The sequence below is a fragment of the Lepidochelys olivacea genome, assembly GCF_965140295.1.
Source record: "Lepidochelys olivacea isolate rLepOli2 genome assembly, chromosome: 3".
NCBI lineage: Eukaryota > Metazoa > Chordata > Testudines > Cheloniidae > Lepidochelys > Lepidochelys olivacea.
Window position 1 is genome coordinate 210,360,493 of NC_140413.1, and position 24,808 is coordinate 210,385,300.

A 24,808-nucleotide genomic window follows, 5' to 3' on the forward strand; every position below is an offset into this window, starting at 1 on the left:
ATATCTGAGGTGGGGAGAGAAAAGCCTAAATGGACATTCATTGCCTGTTTTGCTTATTATGGTCTTACCACCTTCAGAAAAAGAAGAGAGGGACTATGCAAAGAGAAAAGAATCTGCCATCCTTGAAATGCAGTTCTTGCAACAGAAGCTGGAACAGCTCAGTCAGCTGACCAAAGACTATCCAGAGGCTAAGCTGGAAGAGGCATCCATGCTACAGTCTGTTCCAGATAGAATGGTGGTAAGTATCTACTCTGATCAGCACCAGCACTTTTGTATCAAGTAGTAAAGTTTAGCTTTCTTGCTATGTCTAACTTGGGTGTCTAACTTTAACCCACATGTTTTGCTAATTTAACTTGGAAATCAAGATTCACTGACGTACCTATTTTCCTGTTTTGTATTTGTCTGACATGGCTTTCAATATGCAATTTTTAAAACGTTTTTTGTAACTATTAAACCAAAAGCCTACTTAGACCACCAAGGGTTTATTTTTAGCTACATGTGAAAGTTACCTTTGTATGGAAGACTGATTACTTTTTTGTTTCTGGATGGCTACAAGAGCAGTTTAGCAATGATACAAGAGTTTGCCTCTATGTTTTTTGTTTTTTTTTTTCTTGTAAAGGTTGATCCATGTGTGAAACCAATTCCTGCTCTACAGCAAGATTGGACAGCACCTTCTCAGGCGACAAATCTGCAAACCTTATGGTGCCTGGAGCAAGACCAGTTGCAGTCAAGGGCTGCAGCAAGTACTTCAACAGCAGATACTTCTGTACCACAGCCTGTTGAAGCTACTAGCCATCAGTCTATGTCAGAGTCACTATCAATGGTAACATATGAAAAGGTCACAGGCGAAGCTAAACTAGATCTTGGAGAACTCCAGAATACTCTATTACAACTTGAGCTCAAGAGTTGTGATGCTGTGTCTCAGCCTATTCAGGAACATTCCGCCTTCAGTCATGGCCATTCTGTTGGACAGCAGTAAGTACAAATGGCCTTTCTAATTCTTGCTTCAGATGTTGCTCAGACTCTTTTTATAATTAGACTACATTACTTTAGCTGTGTATTTTGCTCCTATCCTTGATAGGTTGAAACTCTCTGCAGCTAGTCCTACTGTGAAACTATTGATGGCACTAAAGGAAATCAGCTGGTCTGAATTAAGTGTTAAATATCCAGTTGGCCTCTTTTATAACCCAAACTTCTTGTCACACATCTCACCCAAACTCCCTAGTGAGGATTCTTTTTGTGGAACTAATACCCCCAATACTGAATATTACTACAAAGTATCTCTCAAGGATAGAAAACTGTGACACCAATGCTTTATAGGGATCATTTTAGAAAATGCAATTCTGCTAATATGTATAATATAGTCATTGAAATATCTAACTCTTCCAAGTCTCAACTTTTAACTTGAAGTACTACTTCTACTTCCTATCTGCCATGGTCTGTATCTAAGTTGTGGTAATCAAAGTGCTAAAGTAATCTTCAAGTACAACTTTAATTATTCAGCCCCAATATCCTTAGCTTGTCTAAAATACACCATTTTGGGGGCAAACAGGGACAAGCTGGGTGAATAAGCAATGCTCTCCTTCTGCTGTGCAGCTCTGAGGGGGGAAAAAGCTCCACTGTTCTCACAATCCTGCCTTCACTTATGGTATGCCAAAGAATTAATTATTGGCTCATGTAGCTGTGAGTAGAAGCTTAAGTGTGCAACTGAGTTGAAAGAAGAAGGAAAAAATGAGCTGGAGAAGTAAGGTGGCCCACTACAATGCAAGGAGGAAAATTAGAAAGACTTGTATGGGATGGTGACAGACTGAACCTAACCATGCTGCAGAATTGTCGTTGGATTCAAGCTACATCTAGCAAAGCTTAATAACTGGTCACACTCCCATAAGGCATCAAAATGCCTTAGAATCATAGAAGATTAGGGTTGGAAGAGACCTCAGGAGGTCATCTAGTCCAACCCCCTGCTCAAAGCAGGACTAACCCCAACTAAATCATCCCAGCCAGGGCTTTGTCAAGCCTGACCTTAAAAACGTCTAAGAATGAAGATTCCACCACAAGGCATCCAGATCAGACTGAAATGAGGCATAAATTTAACAGTAAGAGTAATTAACCAGTGGAACAATTTACCCAAGGTCACGGTGGATTCTCCAGCACTGACAATTTTTACATGAAGATTGGATGTTGCTCTAGGAATTGTTTTGAGGAAGTTCCATGGCCTGTGTTACACAGGAAGTCAGATTAGATGATAACACTGGTCCTTTCTGGCCTTGGAATTTTAGTTGTACCCACTGAAAGAATGAACTAAATGAATTCCCCAACTTCTTTGTAGACTTTGAGCCCATTAGTAGACATGCTAGAAATCTGTAGGGAACATTCCTTCTATTTAGGATTTATGGGACTCTGAGTTTATTACCTATATTTTGTGACTTATGATTCCAATACTAGGCATCATTGTAAGACATTTCAAATATAGTAATAGCTATTAAAATGAACTGCTGGACCAAATTCTAGGGAACATTTGCAAAACCCAAATCAAAACTTCAAGTGGTCCAGTGTTTTGAAACTGACAACTTTGTAAACATCAGTCTTAAGCAGAATATTGCATAGTTCCAGGTTTTTTTAGTAAGACTGTAATGACTAGCTCCACTGCTTCCAGTTCATCACACTGCTGTTTTGTAAGCACACCCTGCTTTCCCTTCTTACAGTATCCAGACTGCCCCGGGGCTTCTAGCATTGCAAATGCTGAGCCTTGCTGAAGGAGGCTGCTTGTATTATCCAGATGTGCTCTATGGGTTGCAATGAAGAAGACTTTTTTTGTTTTCTAAGATTGAGAAGACACTTCTTGCTTTCTTAAATCCTCCGTGTTAATTGCTTTGTTAATATTACAACTTCTATGTTTTCAGCTTTTAAGTTACTTGTTTTTACCAGCTGCTTACATTTACCCTTCTGAATCCATCCCATAACAGTGTTGCAGTTTAGGGCAGTAGTTCTCAACCCTGGGGGTACGCAGAGTTCTTCCAGAGGGTACATCAACTCATCTAGATATTTGCCTAGTAGTTTTATAATGGGCTACATAAAAAGCACTAGTGAAGTCAGTACAAACTAGTTTCATAGATAATGATTTGTTTATACTGTATACTATACACTGAAATGTAAGTACAATATTTATATTCTAATTGTGTGCTGTGACACCTTTGTATTTTTATGTCTGATTTTGTAAGTTTTTAAGCGAGGTGAAACTTGGGGGTACGCAAGACAAATCAGACTCTTGAAAACAGGTACTGTACAGTAATCTGGAAAGGTCGAGAGCCACTGGCTATGGGGATCTAGTTGTTTGACTGCAGCTTTCCTAAAGAAAGTGCAGTTATAGTGCGAGCATGGGGATATCACTGTCTGGGAACAGCCCATCATGAAACCACTACAATACTTATTGATCAGGAACTCTCCTCAGGGAAAGACAAACATCTTTTATTTGACGCAAGCTGGGAGACATGATGCTCAAAAAGCTGAAGTGTGTTACTGGAAGTGTCTGAGATGAAACTAGAATACATTTAAAGAGGGGTGTTTTTTTTTTAACCCCTCTCAGACTAACACTCTTACCCTTTCCTTTGAAGGCACTCAAATGTGAGCACTCCTGGTCTCAAATTAGATCACTGCACAGAGATGAAAGAAGGTAATTACTGAGCAGTTTCAAAAACAGTGATCCCATTGCATGTGTCTTATTTATTCTGCCTGGGGATGCATACAGTGCAGCTCTTCCTGTGTCAATGAGTCAAGTCGTCTTACTTGGGAGTTACCAATATTTAATATAGATATTTAGAGGTCAGTTTATGTTGCAGTTATACATAATGCCACTGTATGCACTTGAGACAAGTTTAATTGATCGACATGCATAGAACAGCATTGTACTCCAATCTTTGTGTCTGCAGATCATAATGCTAGTTGCATTAAATAGTATAGGAACACTGATGCTTACCACCAAACCATGGAAAATGATAGGTTCCAGAATCTGCTTTGACATATTCAAAAGTTGTTTAAACTCTCCTGTTTTTAGCACCTAGAATTGGAAATGCTTCTGTCAGCTTTGGAAATGCTTCTCAAGCCACCCCGAACTCCTCACTGGGAGGAGTGATGCAGGCAACTCCGTTCAAAGTGCAGCCCTCACCCACTGTTCATACTAAAGAAGCACTGGGTAAGTATGTGGGGTAAAATCCTAGCTCCACTGGGCTCTTTTGTCCTAGATTCCAGTGGAGCCAAGATTGCACGATAGCCTCTTAAAAACAAAGCTACTTACTAGAAACTGGCTTTAGGATACCCATGCCTTCGTTGGCAAAGGGGAACCATAAGACTACTAGCACAATATGAATTCTTTCCCATTTGGAATGGGTTGGATGATCTGGAACAACATGATGTGTCCCGTTTTAATGTTTTGTGTTGGGGGATGGTACAAAGCTCTCCACTTACTGAGCAGCCTAAGTACTGAAAGAAATGCCCATGGTCTTAATAGAATCTTTCTCTGGATCTAAATTACTGTTGTTATCCTGCTGTGGTTCTGTCTGAAGCAAAGCCTGAGATCCTTTGTGTCTAATGCTGTTGCCAAGCAGTTTCTGTTTCCAAGTCAAGAGGAACTATAACAGACTGGTATAGTGGAGAGCTAAGGAATGGACAATTTAGTTGTGTAAATGGTCACCTTTGGTCTTCAGCAGCTCCTTGTGATAAAACTGGACAACAGCAAGTGTGCCTCCATTTTTATCAATCTCTGGTGGAGCATTGGCTGTCTAGCTCACTTCTTGGTCCTTTGTCACAACCTCAGCGCTCTGGCTGGGTTGTTGGTAGTCCTGTCCCCTTTCAGGGTGCTAAAAGGTCCAGCGCCTCAGGAGGCCAGCCTTCGTAGCTAGGCCATGCAGCTCTTGGTCACTGAGTATGGTTCACTTACTCAAGGTCTTAATAAACCCTCTTGTTGGGTTTAATAGGGGAACCAAGTCCTATCCACTTACTAGGTTTCAGGCCAGGCCCCTATATAAAGCAGTTGGTACTAATCTCCCAATTCTTTGCTGTTTCTCTGGCCTGCTTCCTTCTATGTTCATACTATAGACTATTCTTCTGGTTCACCCCTAGGTCCTCTCCTTCCAGACATTAAATATAAATATTTATAATCAGTAAACAAGGAAATACAGAAATACTGATCAGCCTATTGTCATACGTAGAGCAATACAATCCTGATCCCACTGTATCCCTTTGAAAACTTACTTGTCACCAGTTTTTGTCTTTCAATATTAAAGCATCTTAACCACTGACCAAAAAACTGACTGCAGTTTAATTCAAATTGTATATATCTCAGAGAAATGAAAATTGTTCATTGGCTCGAAATGTCTTAACCTCTTCAGGTATTGGAGGGATCCACTAGGAAATAAAACTATTAACTATACTTTAAGCCTCATTGAAACACTAGGTAACTTCATGGTACTCAATAAGATATAAAAGTCCACTCTTGTTTCCATTATTTGTTGTGTTGTTCAACACCTGCTGAAGGTGTTTAAATACAGAGTCCAGAAAGACAGTCCAATGATTAGTGCTCTCTTTCTTACCTTTGACGTTTGTCCATAATGAAAAATCCTATAACTTTTGAAAGGTGCTTCTGCAGCTGTTTTGACATGTTTATTTTCTCTTGTTAGGATTTTTAATGGACATGTTTCAGACACCTATCCTGCCTGAAATGTCTTCTCTTCAAGAAAATGAGGAGAAATTTGAGGCCTATTGTAGAAAAAGTGGTATGTATTTTATCCACAATCACACTGCAACCCAAAATAAATGTTTGTGCCCTATTTAGTTTTGGTGCGGGAGGAGAGCAGTCCTTTGGCTATGCATGGGAAATGGAAGAAGCTTAATCCCGAAGAATTTCATATCATGAATCTGATTTACTGGAAGGCTCTAAATTCTTGTGCAAAGGATTAGGAAAAGTATAAGCACACTTATGTTGCCTACGAAATGCTGTAGAAGAGTGTGCATTAAATTGGGTTTAAATAATTTGTTGCTTCTTTGTAACTATTTCTCTGGCACTTGAAACACAATTCCAGAAAAGATCTAGTTAATACTCTGTTTGATCTGCAAAATTTCAGCCTGAAGAAAGGTCTGCCTCACCCTAACTTTTCCTTCTCTTGTTACTCTGAAGTTTGTGTGCAGGTCAGTTTAGCATTTTTGTGTTGGGTCGGGGAGGGACCGCATTTAGACTATGATGTGTATAGTGTTCTTTGCCAAATGTTAGTATCCTAACTGCACGCCTTCATTAATTATACAGTTAACCTGGCAATTTAGCTGTAGCACAATGCATTGGCATGCTGAGATTGGAATGGAGACTGATTTCCTCCAGTCCTGTACTTCTGAGCCAGCGTGCTCTCAATTCCTAGTAGGGTTTCAGTTCTCTGCACAATAAGCCCGGTTATGGCTTTGGAGTGGAAGAAGCTCCATTAATAAACTCCTGTAGTCTTTAGTATAGCAAAAACTAAACTGATTTGTTCCACTGGGTGAAAACTCTGAGGATGCTTCAGGTAGATGGCTGAGATGTGAAGAGGCAGGACCATGTGGCCTTTAATTTTTCTTCCTTCCCACCTCAACCCCTTGCTGATCCTGTTAGCTTGCCCTTTCTTAGAGCAGACAGGGATTTTCTTTAGAACCTATCAGGTCTGTCCCTTACAGCTGTCTCAGGCTGAGAGAGACGCTCTTTTGCTCCATCCCCACCCTGGGACTGAGAATAGTCTTCTGCCTAAAGGATGCGTATGTAATATGCTACTGGAACATGCGTTATGCTGGAGTAGCTAGCATTTCCATTCCCTTCAGTTCTCTGATTGTGTAGGGATGAGGATGTAGCCATTTATTATGTTGCTTTTTAGGTAAAGCTGAAACAATATTGACTTAATTCTTTCTTTGTTTTCTAGAGCCTGGTAAAAGCATGAAAGCTAATGCAACTGCCCCTGTTGCGTCTGCTTTTTCCGTTTTTGAAGATGAGAATGAAAAAGAAAACAATAGGTAAAGAGAAGCTAGTCACAAATTGAATCTCTTGTCTCCGGCATACCATGCGGGGTCAGTAGTGCCATTCCATTTAGTCCTGCTATGACTGCATTAGCACTATCGGTCTGTTTAGATCTTCAATTTAGGAAGTGTACAGAGGAAATAAGGTTCCCAAAGATTGGGAAAATGCCACATGAGAAGGCCTTGGCTGCTTCTCCATGAAATGGCTGAAGTCTTCTTGAACATAGTTACTGTGATCATGGTTCTTGTGTGGCTTGCCTGGTAAGTGTGAGCAGCTTACTTTCTGAGACCATGACAGGTATGCAGACCAATTTTCTAGAAAGCTAATACCAGCTCTGGCCTCTTAACTTTTGTGTAGGTTATTCTGCTAAAACGACTTCTAAACAGCAGTTTCTGTTAGGTTCCCACAGCAAAAAAACAAGCTTGCCCGGGTCAGAGCCTTTGGAGAACATCCCTTACTCAGATGTGCTGAGCAATCAAAAGTAAGTGTTATGCTTATTTTTAGCAAAGCTTAGCCTAGTAGAGTAATGTGGAATTGGAGGGCATTGAAGTGGTTGTCTTTAGTGCTAACCTGTAGTGATCTGCAATTCTATTCCAGCATTGCAAAATTGCTAATCTGTATCTGCACAAAGAATCCCTGGCATATTAAATTTTGTCTCCTAGAAATTTCATAGGCAAGTCACTGGACATCTGCAAAACCTTGAAGCCCTGGGGTATGTTTCCGGGAGTGTGACTTCCCCATCCCATAAACACAACGTCCTTCTACTGAAATGTTTTTATAAATGGGAAAACTATGGTAACACATGGCCCAGATGTTGCATTTAGTGGAATTAAATGTTGCCAGTTCAAATGTCACATGGCTGGAAATGTGAATTGGAGGCCAAAGGATCCCAAAATCAGGTCCTTGTCCACTGTTGCTAGTGTCTGACATAAGCCCTCCTGATTTATGTTAGTCATTGAAGCCCTGCTTTGACTTTTAAAGTATTTTTCTGGCCTTAGGAACTGCCTACAAAAATGACTAGAGGCATGGAAATCTCACTGAGAGAATGAGAAGATTAAGACTTCTCGGTTTAAAAAAGAGATCATTAAGGTGCTTAGTGGAATTCAAAAGAGGGGGTAACAATTATGCAGATAATGTGAATATCCACAGCTGCATTTGCTAGGATAACGAAAGGAAATAAACCTCATGCTTCTGGGTATAAGCTATCCACTGACAGATTTCTTCCTAACCCACCTGGGCAGCTTGTTCCCTAAATGTCTACAACAATCTTTCTTGTACCTTCCTGTGAAGGTTGTGGTCTGGCCACTGTCAGAATACTGGATTAGATAAACCAGTGACCTGATAGTAGAGATAGCTCTTGTGTTCTCAGAGCTAATCCGCTAGCTTTGGCGGGGACACTGCTGGGCTGAATCTGCCTATGTGGGACCTATGACAGAGGAGCTTATTGATCAGAATTCTGGGTGCATGGACATTTTCCCTATATAGGTCTCATAATTGTCATAGCTCCAATCTGCTGCCTTTGCACCCTCAGTAGCAGCTCATTGCACAGCTCTGCCTTGAGCTTCTAGGGTGGGCTGCTGACCTTCAGGGATTCTTGGCAGCTTTTCTCTGCTCCTCTCTCCTTTCTTCTCTCTTTCCCCTTCCTTCTTCCCCAGCAGTCCCCAAGACCAACAAAATTAATCTGAGGAGAGAAGTTGTCCCTGGAAGAACTGAGTTTCACTCCTCTGAGTGGTCGGGAGCTGAGCATGGGTCTGCACGTGAATATAATGTGCATCTGTGTGGGTGGGGAGGTGGAAGAGGGTGCTTCAGTACTACAATGACTAGAGTAGTCGGGGGCTGTAGTGCCTTACTAGTCCTGCTCCTTGGCCTCTGGGCTGGGTTAAGCTTTGGAATTTGGCAAAGTCCAAGCGTTCAGAGGTGGCCACGGTGGCTTATTTTTGCTAGCAATGGGGAGACTGTATTTCTGCCTGGAGAAGGTCGGACCAGAATACATTGGTTCTCTCATTTGTGTCAACATGTTGAGGGTCTCGATGACTGTTGGCTGGAAAAGCATTGTGAGGTCCTGCATGAACTGCAGGTATCACAGACTTGTCACTAGCTCCTTGGTGAACACTGCTTGATTCTTCTGTGTAGGAAGGAACTCGGACAACAGAGTTCTTGATGGATGACTCCACTGTGTGGGCTCTGCACTGTAATAACAAAACACTGGCGCCCAGTCCCAACAGCACAAGAGACTTTGCACGAGCCACACAGCTTGCTTCAACCCCCTTTGGCTACCTGTCAGCGCACTCGTGGCAAGCCATGGAGGACAAAGGTAAAGGATTACGTTATAAAACGATGTGTATTTGATTCACCTCTGCTTTACACCGGCCCTGTGCCAGCATCACTTCCCAGATCTCAGCAGCTACTTGGAGTTCATGACCCGCAACATTACAGTATGTGGGTGCTAATTAATTTCAGGAAAAAGAGTAGCAGGGAGAATGAGCCTACATAGCAGCAAAGCTCCTCTGGGAGTTGTAATTTGGTGGGGGAGAGAAGGTAGCAGTTTCCCATTCTGCAAGGATTCCCTGATGAGCAGTTCCTAAAAACCTCCTAAACTACTGTTTCCTGAAAACTCCCTTCAATAGGAGTCAAATCTTAAGTTCCTTGCTTGTCTGTTTCTCCTTCATGGTTGCTTCCATACTTTTTCTCTTGTGTGGAATGCCCTCCCTCAAACCCTAACGCTGCCACACCTTCCAAATCCCTCCTTAAGAACGGCTCCTACCATAGTGCTGACAGAGCACTGGCAACTGACTGGGCAGGCAGGGACCTGAGCCTGTTGCCACTGATTGTAGGTCTCATTAACGAAACATAGCTGTACCTACTAATTGTACACACAGCCATTCTAAAGGAAATACAAGCTTGTATTACTGCTGCCCCTTCCCCACGTGTCTTTCCACTCTGTTCTGTCTTTGTCTTTAAACTGAATTGAAGGTTCTTTGGGTCAAGAACTCTGTCCAAACAATAAGTGAGAGCATGTCCGTAACATAAGGGTAAAACATTTCGAAATGCAGCTGAGATTGCCCAAAGAATCCTGTTTGTACCCCTGTCCAAATGCCAGCTTCCATGTTCCCTCAATATTGGCTTTTAGATGTAGTTTTGGGGTCAAGAAACCTGTAGAGGGGATCTAAAAACATCTCTCAGCAGGATATTAACATCTGTTGTGTCGAGTGCTGAAAAACGTTTGCAAGTAACGTTCTGTGCTAAATAATATAGAAGAAGCGTTCCTCTCACTTTTTAACGTTTGGAATGAAGAAAACTTAAACCCATGGACTTGTACTTGTTACTGCAAGAGCAGAAGCAGAACACTTTTCAAAATGGGTTCAGTGCCTATTTAAAAAGCTTCTCTGATTCAGTGTGCAGTCAACATTCTGGGACTCTGATGCTGTCCACAGCAACGTTTTTCAATTAAATGTTTAACAGTGACTTCTAGTGCACGTAGGCCATAATCGTCAATCCTGGACAGCTAAAGTTAGTCATGTAAATGAATGACTTGAATTTTAGAGGTGCTTTTTGCTCAGAACTCATGGAAGTCTAGAGGAAAACCATTGGGTTGGGAGTTCTCACTACTTTGTTGAATGGGTTAATATGTTCCAGTACTTCTGTTCCAAAATTCACTAAAATCTCCAGTGAACTTCTTGCTAGCTAGTCACACAATCCATAGCAAATGTTTGTGCTGAGTTATACTGGATTTTATTGTAATCACTTATAGTTCACAAACTGCTCTTTAGCAGTGGGACAAACTTGTCATGCACTTTTATTCAGAAAATGCAGTCCACAACAATGATGGTAAGATGGTTCTGGATTCTTCTGAGGAGCAGTACATGGAGGCATCCAATACCAGGAAGCTAAGGTACAGTACGACTTGTTCAGATGTTTGAGATTTCAAATGCCTAAATGAAGACTTCTTGAATGATAGCAGATTCGGCACCTCTTCCACAGTTAATGGATACCTGCTGTTTCATAGATGCGTTTTTCTACATGCTCTAGAATCCACATGCTTACTCAGATTGTCTCAAAATTTTGCTGTGCCTCATGAAGGGTCTGGGTAGGATTAGCTAAGCTTAGGGTTAGAGAGATAAAGCTCCCCGAAAATCATGTTATCAAAATCCTGTGCTCACAATATTTTTTTTTGCGCACACCTGTGGCTCAAACTGTCACTCTAATCCTTCCCAAATTAATATTGCCTGCTTTGAATTGATCTAAGTTAGTGCACAGTACCCACTGCCCTTTGGGAAAGAAATATTTCAGAAATTATGGGGGTAAAGTTGGGGACTGTAACATGGGTTGACCCAAACTGACCTGCCAAAGAGTGAAATGCATTTGTTCAGCAAGACATCCGAGTAACTGAAGGTACGTCTACACTGCAAAAAAAAAAAAAACCTCACGGTGCCAAGTCTCTGAGCCTGGGTCATTTGAGGTAAGGGAAAGGATTAATTAAGGACCTGCTGAAAGGGTCCTGAAGGAAGCAACAGGAGAAGATTCTAGAACTGCTGTGAGCAATAGTCACACAGGTCTATTGTAAGACCTTTGAGCATGGGAAAAAGTTTGGGTTGGAAAGCCAGAGCCAGAAGGCTGAGGGCTTGGGAGAGCAGACTCCATGGGAGTAGAAAAGACTCCAGCCAGGAAGGGCTGAGAGTAGCCTGCCAAGGCCAGGAAGAGATCCAGAGACCAGACTCAAGGCGGAGAAGAGACAAGCCCCAGGGCTGAGCATTATTTTGTGTTTTAGGCCAATAAATTAGGCCCTGGGAAGAAGGGGTATTAATGGACAAAAATAAAGCCTTTGTGGAGTTGGGAGACAGAGGCAGGGCTGCTGCAGAGCTATACCTGGCCAGAGGGTACTGTAGGACAGGCACACCCATTGAAAGATCAAGTATGTCTTTGCTCGGAGTCCTGTAGCTCTCAGAGGTGCACAAGGGTGTCTTCTTGCAATGGGGATTGTCGGTAACCTGTAGGCATATTCAGTAATGTTCTCCAGGTGTTGGTGAGAGGTGAGTGAAGGCAGTGTCTCAGAGGAATTCTCAAGTTAAGGGTGGTATCATTTAGCAAGTTGGGAGTGAATTGTGTCGTGGGGTGACTTGGGCTAGGCTCAGTGTTTGAGTGTAGGCCAGGTGCAGGTCATTCCTCTCTGCTGTACCTGAAATAAACCAAAGTTTTGCCTTGACAAAGAAGGTGCTGGACACTGGGAGGGGAGCACTGAAGGTCAGTGTTCTGTATCATTTGTAAATGTTGGGTGCTTGTTAGTATGTGTTGTGATGGGGCATTGCTCAAAGAAGGTAGTGAAGGTTGCATTACAGAGGTAGCATGTATATACTTTAACTTTATTTCCTGGGTTTTCAGATATTTGACTTTAGCTACTCTCCACATTCTGGAAGGACATGAGGCAGCACTACGCAAATTTCAATTCTATATTAAAGCCCTTTTGGGTAGTTAATTAGGGCTTCCACACAACGCTAGTATCCCAAATAGCTACATGGGGAACCCTGTGGATGGCAGAGGAGCCTCTTGCAAAAGCTCTTGCTTTTTTTCTCTTTCAGTATGAATATGCTGTCCTTCACTGTCTGGGAATTTGTCTGGGATTGTCCATGCATCTGGATAAGTGATGCTTGCTTGTTTTAAATGGAAATAGATAATCTGGACCACAACTCTGCAGCAAGGGATGGAATCTGTGGCTGGGGAATCAGAGTACATGGGGGCCCTACCCGTTGGGAAAGTTCTCCTGAACCCTAGGCATTAAAGTAGTTGACTCAAGCCCTGAAGCGTGAGGATGTGTTTCACATACATTTTTTCAAGAACATACAAAAATGCAGTGAGATTAATTTAAAGGAATACAGATACATGCCATTATTGACATTGGGGCAAAAGAATGCAAACATAAGTTTATTGTTTTAAATGTTTTTATCTTTTTTGGGACATAGGGAGGGCCAGTTCATTATTGGCAAGTAACTTAATGTTTTTTGTATTTAAATATGTAGCCCAGTGTTGGAGCAGAGCCCAGAACAAGGATATCTGTCAGGAAATGCACCCTCTGCAGCTGCTTCTCTAGTGTTAAACCAGCAACTAGCTACTGAGAAGGCTGTGTTGGAGACTTTGCAAGCAGCCAGGGGATATTCAGATGAGGAGATGGTGTTAACTGCATGTAAAGAGTCAGTCAGTACTCCACAGGTTCCCGTGTGTGCAGAGGACAGGACATACCAGAATGTTAAAGCTCCAGGTACTAAGGGTCAACAGTATCATTCCTCTGTTAAAGCTGGGATTTAGGTAGCTGTATATACTTAGTATTTCCTTCCAATGCGCAGTTGGTCTGAAGCAAGCAACTATGAATCTATGAAACGTCTTGCAATTTCTCTAAAAAGTGTTCCTTATGAGTAATGATCCAACAGCATGTGGAGGGATAAGGCTGCATATTTCCTGCATCTTGTGAGGTGCTGAGTGCCCTCAACTCCACTGAATTTGTTGGAACCTGAGGATTCTCTCAGCTCCTCTGTCAGATCAGGTCCAAAGGTTTGGCTTTATTAATGCCTGTGTCTTCAGGTAACAATAGCTTTTATATTCCTTTTATTAAACTGTTTCACCCACTCAGCTAAATCTTGGATCATCAAAACCAAGACATACATAAGGGTTCATGATAGGATAACCTGTCATTCATGCTTATCACTAGATTGTAGACTTGTGTTCCTCTATTTACTCACATTTTACATACAGCCTACAAATTCTCTCTCCCTTCCATGAAGTCATTGTTGAAAACCCTTGGGACGAGGGCTTAATTCGCAAACTTCTATCAAGGCTACCTAAACCACTGAGTACCTACTCTAATACTTTTGAATGGAAATCCAGTCTTCCCACTGTCAAACTGAAGACTGAACTTACACTGGGTAAGAACCGCCATTTTGACACATTGATTGCACTCTGTCTGAAAATTGCTTTAGATACACTGGGCAGTAAAAAAATAAATTCTTTTACATTTATTCAGAAAACCTTCCAAAAATGGCTCCCAGATTGTTTAAAGAACTTAGGGTTCAACAGTGGACCCATTTAAAAATTGCTGTATTTGGATATTATCAGCCTCTCTGTCTCTGAGAGGGAACCAATAAAGTACTTGACATGAAATTCTGAGGCTTGTATGGAACAACAATAATCCTATTTCAACAGAGATGTTGTATGTTATAGTAATTACAGCATACCTGCATGACTTAAATGTTAGTGTTCCCACTAATGGGATACACTTTAGTGTCTGACTACTCACATGCAGTTGTAGGCAAGCAGCAGACACCACCAGTTTGGTTAACCTAATATACCCTCTCTACACACCTGCTCATCATTTGAAAGCTTATGATGTCTACTTTAAGAAGAGGTCTGATGTGGAGCTGTCAAATGGTGCTGTTACCATAGAAGTAGGGATAAACAATGACACCAATATGTTAAAATGACCACTTTGAAATATTTGCATTTGTTTCTGTTAGTTTACTGACTATATATAATTTCAAGACTTAAAATTGGATTTCTTTGTGGCCTCAAAACATCACAATAACAATCTAAATGGTAACAACAAATCTGATAATTTGTTTAGGTATCATTGAAATGTAATAGCACTGGTGACGTTTCTAGTCAACTTCATTATCATCTTGTTCATTGTTATGATCTCTGTCAAGAATGCTTGGGTTACCACAGTGTTCATTGCCTTAGCATGTACGCATTTCTGTGCAGGGAGGATGATTCTGACTACAGACACAGTTGATTGTGCAGTGGCCCCTACTGGTACAGGAACAAATAAGGTCTTATAGAAGCTGTGATACAGCATGGCCAGAGGGCAGCAGGAGAGTGTTAGAAGGGAGCCTTATTCCCTGTAGAGGGAAGAAAGTTTGCAGATTAATTAAAGCACCTGAAGTCAGTCACCTGATAAAACCCCCCTGCTTCAATTAGACAAGGGAAGGAGTTGAGGCAGAGTGGATTGGTGTTGGAGCAGTTTGGAGGAGCTGAAGCAGAGTGGATTGGTGTTGGAGCAGAGAAGTGCTGCGGTGGGTTAAGAAGACCAAGGCCCTAGGTAAAGGGACACCTGATTTGTGCAGAGGGAGGGCAGGAAGCCCCACAAGCTGAAGGGCAGGAGAGGGAAGTAGCCCAGGGGAAGGAACTGCTAGTTCAAGCAGTTTACCGCTATCCCTAGGGCTCCTGGGCTGGGACTCGGAGTAGAGGGTGGGCCCGGGTCCCTTGCTCTCCACTCCTCTGCTCTAGGACACTAGTGGGGCAGTTAATACCCCAGTTCAGGGCGAGAAACGGTGCCCTGAACCCTCCCCAAGAAGAGAGAGCGCGAGACCCATCAAAGGAGTGCTGGCAATTTGCCACAAAGCTCAGATGCTTTTGGGTCTGGAAGAATACAGGAAGTATTTGTCATCCACACTTTTCCATCGGTATTGCAATGGTGATCCAATATCAGGTTTACCTATCCAAATCTTTGTTTTCCAAGATGCTCTTTTGACATGCTGTTCAAAACCATCCTTGCATAGTGGAAGTTTGGCCACTGACTTGTCCTTGTTGGTGGGTAGGTTGCGGTGCAAGCAATTCAGGTCTCTGTGGTTCTCCTTTTCTTTCTGAGTCTGATCATACAGCACTGTTACCAACTTCCTTGCTGCAGAAATTGCAGCTTGTCCATCACTCCCAGTTTGTCAAGATCTCTGAAGTGGTAAGCTCCCTTTGTTTTGACAGCATTATTAAACAGATTTTTTTCCCTAGACCCTATTAATGAGTGTATAGCAGGAACTATGTTGCAGAAGTCATGAGTGAGTGCGTCCCAAATTGCATGCATAGGTATGAAGCGATGCTTGTTAACTGTGCTGCTAATTTGTTCTCTGTATGTTCCATTTTTGGAAAGTAGTGAACAGTGAGGACCAAAATCTGTATCAGGTGACCTAATTATTATGGTATCTTTGATACCAAGAGACCCAAAAGCCATATTGAGGCACACAGCATGCAGAAGCATCCTTGTATCCGTTTCATCTTGAGTACTGTACAAATCTTGAGCTTCTTCAATTCCTGTTCTGGAGATGGACTTTGCTGCTTCACCACTAAAAAAGCCTCCAGCAAGAAGGAGTGTTTCTGTTTGGGTGTGCTCCTACACTCTGTTGTCTTGAGCCATATATTCACAGAAGAATTTTACAGGTGATTGCTTGTTGGATGCCATGTTTAGAAATTTTTTTCCATGAAGGTACAGAGCATTTCTTGCGTCCAACCTTAAATCCTGTCCGGCACTGACTTTCTGTGGTTTTCATGCCCCTCCCCCCCACAGCCCCTTTTGCTCCTTTCTGCCCCCACTGTGGCCCCAAGACAGAAGAAACTCTGTCGCTGTGCCATGGCCCTGGGCCACAGTGGGGAGTGAGAGCGGGCGGTGGGGCTTTCCCTGCCACCCCATGGCTTCTTCCCGGAGAGGTTGGGGGTCACTGGAGCATCCCCCGCCCAGGAGCTTCCAACAGGGTCAGGGCCCCGGGGAGGCCTTCAGCCAGCAGTAGCAGATTTTTTCCAGGGGCCCCTAGTTGGCCGGGGCATGGACTCCAGTCGGCCCAGTGGCTAATCCACCACTGATCTAATGTATGACATTTGCCTCCAGCCATCATTTGTATGGCAGTCCTGGCACCTCTGATGTACACTGTAGTTTCTTTGTTGCATGCTCTTAGTTCATGGATTTTTTTCAGCTTGAGCTTCCAGCTGAGGGCCTAATTCAGCTTTGTTCTCATTGTTCCATCAGCATCATCAGTGGTTTGAGCATTGGCCTACTAAACCCAGGGTTGTGAGTTCAATCCTTGAGGGGGCCATTTAGGGATCTGGGGCAAAAATTGAGGATTGGTCCTGCTTTGAGCAGGGGGTTGGACTAGATGACTTCCTGAGGTATCTTCCAACCCTGATAGTCTATGATTCTATATATACTAACGATATACATATTTTGAACTATGCAGTACAATTTGCTGCGACTGGTACACAACCTTCAATGCCAGACTGATCTTGTTAGCAAACTTAAGCTGAAAATATGGATAACTATTATAATCACTAGTGAGATACTTCAACAATTAAGACTATGCCATGAGAAAATATTTCATGTTGGTATATTGCAAAATGCTGCTATTTGCCATTTTTTGCCACGTTCTAAACAGCTGCATCATTTCGGGGATGGGGGGGAATACTTGCCCATGCAAAACCAGTAAAAAAAATCTCTTAATACATTGTCATTTGGTAGCTTTGACCAATAAAACACCATCTTAAGGTGTTGAAATTAAGCAGTAAAAACTGTGGTCATAGTCACATTGCAGTATTTCTGGAACTGCAAACAATGAAACTAATTTTGGATACCATTGTTTCATCTCGTTTACAGCACTTCTTGACAGCTTCACAGCACACCACCTGTAAACATACATAAAATAAGCTTGCAAATGATATATGATGTGGATTTGTGTAGACTGGATACACTAAACTCCAAAATTACTGTCTTTTTTGGAGAAAATTGCCACACACCTCCTAGAAAGCATTATTGTAATTGCAATATGAGGGTGCCATGGAGCTTCTGAGGTTTTAAACTTATTTAATACCTGTTTGTTACACAGCACCGAGACCAACAGTAAAGGTGTTTATAATGCACCAAAGCAATAACGTGCAGTGCTGCTGTAACGTGCTTGGCCAGTTCATTCTATCTAGAAAGCTTTGCTGAAGAGGAAGTTTTGTAAATAGAACTCATTAATCTATTGTATCTTTCATCTCCTTCCTAAACTGCCAAAGGTTCTAAATCATTCCATGTGGATTGCTTACTTGGAGAAGGGGCTTTTGCTCATGTCTATCAGGCTTCTGTCCTGGATACAAATAACCCTAAAAATAACCAGAAAGTAATATTAAAGGTAAGTGGCTTTGGTTCTGAATAGCTTGTCATATAACTTTTAGAGCTGGTTTCGCTGAGGTCCCTTAGTAATTCAACCAATAGTCTGAGATGTGTAACTAAGTGGATTCCTTAAAGTGCCTAACCTCTAAGGCAGTGGTTCTCAACCAGGGGTACACGTACCGCTCAGGGTACGCAGAGGTCTTCCGGTTATCAACTCATCTAGATATTTGCCTAGTTTTACAACCGTCACTAGTGAAGTCAGTACAAACTAAAATTTCATATAAATGACTTGTTTATACTGCTCTATATACTATACACTGAAATGTAAATACAAAATTTATATTCCAATTGGTTTATTTTATAAATATATGATAAAAATGGAAAGTCGCAAATGTTCAGTAATAGTGTGCTGTGACACTTTTTTGTATTTTTAAGCAAGTAGTTTTTAAGTGAGGTGAAACTTGGGGGGGTACACAAGACAAATCAGACTCCTGAAAGGGTACAGTAATCTGCAAAGTTGGAGAACAACTGCTCTAAATGAACTTTGTCTGGCTTCAGTTTCCAGTCATTGGTTCCTGTTATGCCTTTCACAGCGAAGTTAAAGAGCCCTCCAATACCTGGTATTTTTTCCCTGTGAATATACTTAGGTGCTAATCAAGTCAGCTCTCAATCTTTTTGATAAGCGAAAACGATTGAGTTCCTATAATTCACTGTAAGGCAGCCTTTTTCCAGCCCTTGAATATTGGTTTTTTTGTTTGTTTGTTTGGCTCTTCTCTGCACCCTCTACTTCAAAGAATGAGAAAAGCAAGTTTTTAAATGTGATATTTTTTTTTAACCTGATAGTGGTTTCAGTACATAGATTCCTTGGTTCTAGTACTTAATGCGAAGTGGAAATTGGGTTTCCAGTGTTGAACTAGCCTCCTCTATGGCTATTTGTCATAAATTGTCACTGTAAGCAAGATGTGTACTGCCTGCAGTAGGCTTAAATGACAATTTTAGTCTTATTTTAAATAAAAGACAATCTATATAGAAATAAGAGCTTCTAACCACATGAGCAATCATATTGCTGTGAACTGAATGGTTCGAGCACTTTTCAAGATCTGTCATAGAGTTCAAGGCCAGAAAGTTCCAGATCAACTAGTCTGACATGCTGTATATCACAGGCCACCAACACCACCAGGCAGAGAATGGAAGGACTAAGGTGCAGCAAGACCCTGCCATGGCAGGGAATTAAATGAGAGATACCCGTAATATTAAATTTCGGCAAGGTGGAAGTTGTGAATTGGCCTAAACAAACATTCTTCTTTGAGTAGCATCCCTGTGGGTGCTCCACTGTAGGTGCGTCTGCATCCCTGCGCTGCTAATCAGAGACCTTCCGTAGCAGTGTCCCTTCACCCCACACATGTGCTGCCACCCCTCATGCTCTGCCATGAGGCTATCCAGTGCTGTGCACACGAACCCTCCTCAGTTCCTTCCCAGTCACCCCTGGCTAGAGATGGAGCTTTAGCTGTCCATTCGTGGATTGTTAACTTCTTTAGAATTGTTAGTTTTTAGCTACCTTTTGGAGCTTCCCTTTAACAACAAGAAAGAAAGGGATAAAGAAATTACTTATTAAAAAAAAACCCCATCCCTTTATTTTAGAGTTTGTTCTTTTCTTCAGGCACCTGTCTGGGGATTCCCCATGACAGGGTATATCCTAAGTACACTTAATAGCAAGGGTATTCAGTTTTTTTCCCACCCAACTATTAAGAGATTTCTCAAAGGCATCACAAACCTCTTTCTCCAATCCAGACTTCCTACCCCACAGTGGGATCTCAATCTAGTGTGAAAAGGACCGACAAGACTGCCATTTGATCCCATGGCCACTTGTTCTTTAACTCACCTTTTCATGAAGACAGCGTTCCTGATCTCCATCACCTTGGCAAGAAGGATAAGGGAGATAGCGCCTCTGATGGAGCATTCTTCCCTGACACGGTCACACTCAGACCACATCTGAAATTTACCCCCAAAGTGATTTCCGCATTTCATGTGACCCAACTTATTTACCTTCCCACCTTTTATCCCAAACCCCATCAGGATAATAGGGAAGCCGTCTGCCATACTCTCAGCGTAAGAAGGGCCTTGGCCTTCTATTTGGACAGGACAAAAGTTTTTAGAAAATCTCTGAGACTCTTCCTCTCCATTGTGGATCGGTCTATAAAGGCATAGCAGTTTCAGCTCAAAGACTCATCAAATGGACCTCAAACTGTATCAAACTCTGTTGCCACATTCACAATTTAGCACCCCCATCCACAATCTGCACACACTCTATGAGATCGGTCTCCTTGTCCATCACCTTCTCCAAGGGTATCTCTATATCCAAAATCTGCAGAGTAGCTACCTGGGCATCTGCTGAACTTTTGCTGAACACTATGCCATACTAGAGGACTCTGCTCCAGACACCAAATTCAGCACCATGGTTCTATCATCCATAATAAATTTGATTCAAAAGCCGCAGCCTCCGGCGGGGGGTACTGCTCAGGAGTCACCTACAGTAGAGCATCCATAGGGACACTTACTCGAAGAATCAGAGGGGTAGCCGTGTTAGTCTGGATCTGTAAAAATGGCAGAGAGTCCTGTAGCACCTTCTAGACTAACAGACGTATTGTAGCATAAGCTTTCGTGCATCTGATGAAGTGGGTATTCACCCACAAAAGCTTATAGTCTGTTAGTCTATAAGGTGCCACAGGACTCTTTGCCGCTTTTACTCAAAGAAGAAGTTACTCACCTTGTGCAGTAACGATGGTTCTTTGAGATGTGTCCCTATGGGTGCTCCGTGACCAACTCTCTTCCCTTCTACTTTGGAGTTCTTATCAACTGTGTGGTAGAGAAGGAACTGGCTGGTTAGCCTTGTGACAGAGAACGGAGGGGTGTGGGGGAAGCAGCTTATTCTCAGGCCAAACAGATGCAGCTGCCAAAGTTCTCCAATCAGCAGTGCAGGGATTCAGACTCACTTACGGTTGAGCACCCATAGGGGGACACATCTGGAAGAACCATCATTACTGCACAAGGTGAGTAACAACTTCTTCTAATGGTTCTAGAACTTATTATCTAGATAAGAAGAAAAATGCCCAAGCTCTTAGGTCACTGTAATTATATGGGAAGATTTTCCCATCTTCCTTCAATTTACTAGAGAAACCCATTGGATTATATCACTATTTAATATGGAGTGTTTGGTTACAGGTGCAGAAGCCTGCAAACCCTTGGGAGTTCTATATAGCATTTCAGCTGATGGAGAGGCTTAAACCAAGTGTGCGACATCTCTACATCCAGTTTTATTCTGCTCACTTCTTCCAAAACGGAAGTATATTAGTTGGTGAGCTATACAACTATGGAACTTTACTGGTAGGTGCACTAAGACTTGTGGGCTGAAGAGGCATATTTGTAACCTTTTAGGAATTAAAATACATTACAATGCATAGTAATCCATTGTTCCTCTTCGCTTTACAAAAACACGTGTTGTAGGTTTATTTTCCAACACTCTGTTTTGGAAATACGGAGCTACAATGTATATTATGTAAAGCTATCTTTTGGTGTGGTTGACATTCTTTCTCTCTTCCCATCCCCATATCTTTGTTTATAGAATACTATAAATATTTACAAAAAGCTTCCTGAAAAAGTGATGCCTCAAGCACTAGTAATCTATTTTGCTGTAAAAATTCTATATATGGTGGAAGAGCTCCATAACTGTGGAATCATTCATGGTGACATTAAACCTGATAACTTCATACTTGGAGAAAGGCAAGTATTTCCCTTTAGTACCAAAACTACTACCCTTTTCTACTGTGGTTTTAATAATTATGTGGCAATCATTTACTCATTTGCTGCAGGCTTTTGGATAATGACACCTGTGACATAGACAGTCTCTCTCATGGTCTGACAGTCATTGACTTGGGTCAAAGTATAGACCTGAAACTCTTTCCTGAAGGAACTGTGTTTACAGGAAAGTGTGAGACATCTGGATTTCAGTGTATCGAAATGCTGACACAGAAACCATGGAACTACCAGGTATGAGATTACATAGATGTAATAACCTGAGCACTTGGCCCCAATCCACAAATCTATGATTTAGGAGCATAAGTTTTAGGCTCCCTGCAATCCACAAAACCCCTGTCACACCCTGTTGGTGCCTAAACTCACGCAGCTCTAAGTTTCTGCCTCTGAGCATGCGCACTTCCACCTCATTGAAGGCGTCGGGATGCCTTGTATGGGGAGCCTAGACTCTGAACACAGGCTTCGTGGATTGTAATGTTTATGTGGGATTTTGGGTTTTTCTGAGGTTTTTTCCCCCTCCTTCTCTAGGTGCCTAAACGTTAGGTGCCATGATGCTCAATGTTGCAATGCCTAAGTCCCTTTGTGGATCCGGGCCTCGGTGATTAAATTCTGGCCATCTGACATGAGTCCAGTGTTTAAACTTGATAGGCAGGATTCTGCTTGGACATAGCAAAACAGGTTTGCATTTCTATCTGCTGTAACTTCCACTGATAACTAAGATCACAACTGTTGTTATATAAAGGCCTGATCCTGCAACTTCTGCTCAGATGACTTGTCCAGCTGAAATCATAAGGTAGCAAGAAAGTATGTTCCCCGAAATACTTGAGCAGCATGAGTTTTCAGATCACCTTTTAAGTAATAGTGCTAAATTATTAATCTGGACTTCTTCACAATAGACCCATCTCTCTCTGTTTAGACTGATTACTTTGGAATTGCTGGAACAATATACTGCATGCTCTTTGGCACCTACATGAGGGTGAGAAATGAAGAAGGAATCTGGAAAACTGAGGGAGTCTTCAGAAGGTTGGTATCACTGCATCTTAAGGGGAGCTCCTCAGGAGAACTTTTTTATAAAATGCAGCTAAAACTACTCGTTTTAGATGGCTAGAGAGATTTATCTTCTGCACCCAGTTCTGGGGAAGCTGCTAACATAGAATTAGCTTTTTAACTGTCTTAGTTACCCCCTGATGATTTAAAACCCATGATTCCAGGCTGAAGTGTGGCAAGTTCATACACACACGTGCTGCTTGAGGAGGCATTGTACTTGATGCAGGAAGTCTTTCAGGCACAAACTGCCTTTTCAGCAGTGGGTGTGCCAGATTCCAAGAAGTTAAGGAAAATTTACAGCAAATAGACTTAACACACGATAGTACACTAGTCAGCAAGTTTGACTGGCTTCTTTGTAACATGTTGCTTAGTTAAATTGCATTATCTTGTCTAAGGAGTAAGCTCCACAAATGCCCCAGGTTGGAGGTTCCTGGGTGGATGAAAACATTGGCCTGTTTAAGAAGGCAATGCACTCTATGGGAGAGAGGGAGGCTAGAAGGAAATTCAACTATATAGTCAAGTACCATAACAGGACAGTTGTACTTGTTGCCACTGTATGACTAGAAAATACACTTGTTTTTTCCTCTTACAATGGGTTTCTCTAAGTGTAGGTAACTCACTTGTTTGCTGTAACTGGAATAAGTGTACCGAACAGGTCAACTGAAATTAAATATATTGAGAACAGTCTGGATATGCTGACTCTGTAATGAAGTGCTTGTTTTTCTCTTCTAGGATTCCTAATGCAGAATTGTGGAATGAGTTATTCTGCAGCCTCCTGAACATACCAGACTGCCATCACCTTCCATCTTTGGGAGCTTTACGCAAAAAGCTAAGAGACTTGTTCCAAAAGTCATATGCTAAGGAAATAAAGTTCCTCCGCAATAGGCTTGTGATATTGCTCATAGAAAACAAACGTTCACGAAAATAAGCCTTGAATTTAAAGACTTCTGTTTCTCTTAATCTGGAGCGAAGCTTTCTACATATACTTTTAAAATGTCATGTCTTTTCAAAATACACTTGGTTTGCTACTGATCTTTGAGTGAACTTTGTCCTTGACAACTTGAATATTTGCCTCTGCTGTCATGGAGAAACTAATCTACACAAGCTATATGACTTTTTAGGAAATTCTGACTTGAATTTTTAAAGTTACTTTGGTGGACTTCAATGTGGGAGACCAGCTAGAGGTCTCATGCAGCAGTAGCAAAATCTCCTTTGCTTTCAGAAATGATGATTTTTTTCTCTACCACAAGGTATTGTCCATAATAGTTACATCATGTTGGGTACATGATGCATAAAGATGAACTGATAAACAGGTGGAAGGTAGTGGCTGCTTTGAGACCAGTCATTGTGACCAGTTAGGTTCATTATGGGCAAATGGAGGAAAGGCCCAACCAGTTCATGGATTCCATGGCCAGAAGGGACCATTGAGGTCATCAAATGACCTCCATAACATAAGTCAGAGAACTACTTTGACCTGAAACAAAATGTTTCCTACTTGGAATCCCTTTTAGAGCATCTGACAAGGCTGTAATGTCCATTCAAATTGCTTAAAATGGGCTTTTTTTGTAAAGAAAGCAAATCTGACCTGAAAAAATGTGGAATGCAACATAAAAACTGGATTTAATATCATCTCTGACAATTGCAGGAATTTATCCAGAATAGATTAATGTCTATCCTCGTGTGAAGTTAGGGCTTCTGTTCAGACCACCAGAACTGATTAGAATTCTGGACCAGCTCTCTGCACAGGAATTGTAATTGTGTCTGTAAAGCTTAGTGAAGGTGTCAGGATTCTTTATCTGGTAGCTGCTGCTCAGAGGTAGAGACATTAGGTTGCCACTTTAGGAACAAAAAAAGAATTATACTTCCATCATGCTTGGAGATGTAATTAAATGCTATGTCCTTTTGTAGACAGGAATGTGTTTCCAAACCTAAGCTCACCAGAGACACAGTATCTCCAGCCATCAGAATACTTGATTACTGAAAGAAACGGTATGTGGAATAGTGACACTGCTGCTCCCTAA

At 41.8% G+C, this 24,808-nt stretch overlaps 1 protein-coding gene across 1 annotated transcript in view; it reads left to right on the forward strand.

The window, feature by feature from the left end:
- The window catches only part of BUB1 (BUB1 mitotic checkpoint serine/threonine kinase), a gene marked incomplete at its 5' end in the record, with an annotated part of 43,897 nt that extends 20,078 nt beyond the window's left edge, over window positions 1-23,819 (forward strand). Inside the window, 17 exons of the mRNA XM_084624959.1 lie at window positions 78-238; window positions 620-975; window positions 3,615-3,673; window positions 4,055-4,192; window positions 5,676-5,771; window positions 6,936-7,026; window positions 7,430-7,511; window positions 9,164-9,344; window positions 10,835-10,922; window positions 13,045-13,283; window positions 13,804-13,944; window positions 17,831-17,946; window positions 21,150-21,311; window positions 21,550-21,707; window positions 21,797-21,974; window positions 22,657-22,763; window positions 23,520-23,819. Of these exons, the coding sequence (XP_084481085.1) occupies window positions 78-238; window positions 620-975; window positions 3,615-3,673; window positions 4,055-4,192; window positions 5,676-5,771; window positions 6,936-7,026; window positions 7,430-7,511; window positions 9,164-9,344; window positions 10,835-10,922; window positions 13,045-13,283; window positions 13,804-13,944; window positions 17,831-17,946; window positions 21,150-21,311; window positions 21,550-21,707; window positions 21,797-21,974; window positions 22,657-22,763; window positions 23,520-23,715 (2,549 nt within the window). The 3' untranslated portion in view covers window positions 23,716-23,819. The remainder of the gene's footprint in view (window positions 1-77; window positions 239-619; window positions 976-3,614; window positions 3,674-4,054; window positions 4,193-5,675; window positions 5,772-6,935; window positions 7,027-7,429; window positions 7,512-9,163; window positions 9,345-10,834; window positions 10,923-13,044; window positions 13,284-13,803; window positions 13,945-17,830; window positions 17,947-21,149; window positions 21,312-21,549; window positions 21,708-21,796; window positions 21,975-22,656; window positions 22,764-23,519) is intronic.
- Between the last annotated feature and the right edge of the window lie 989 nt (window positions 23,820-24,808).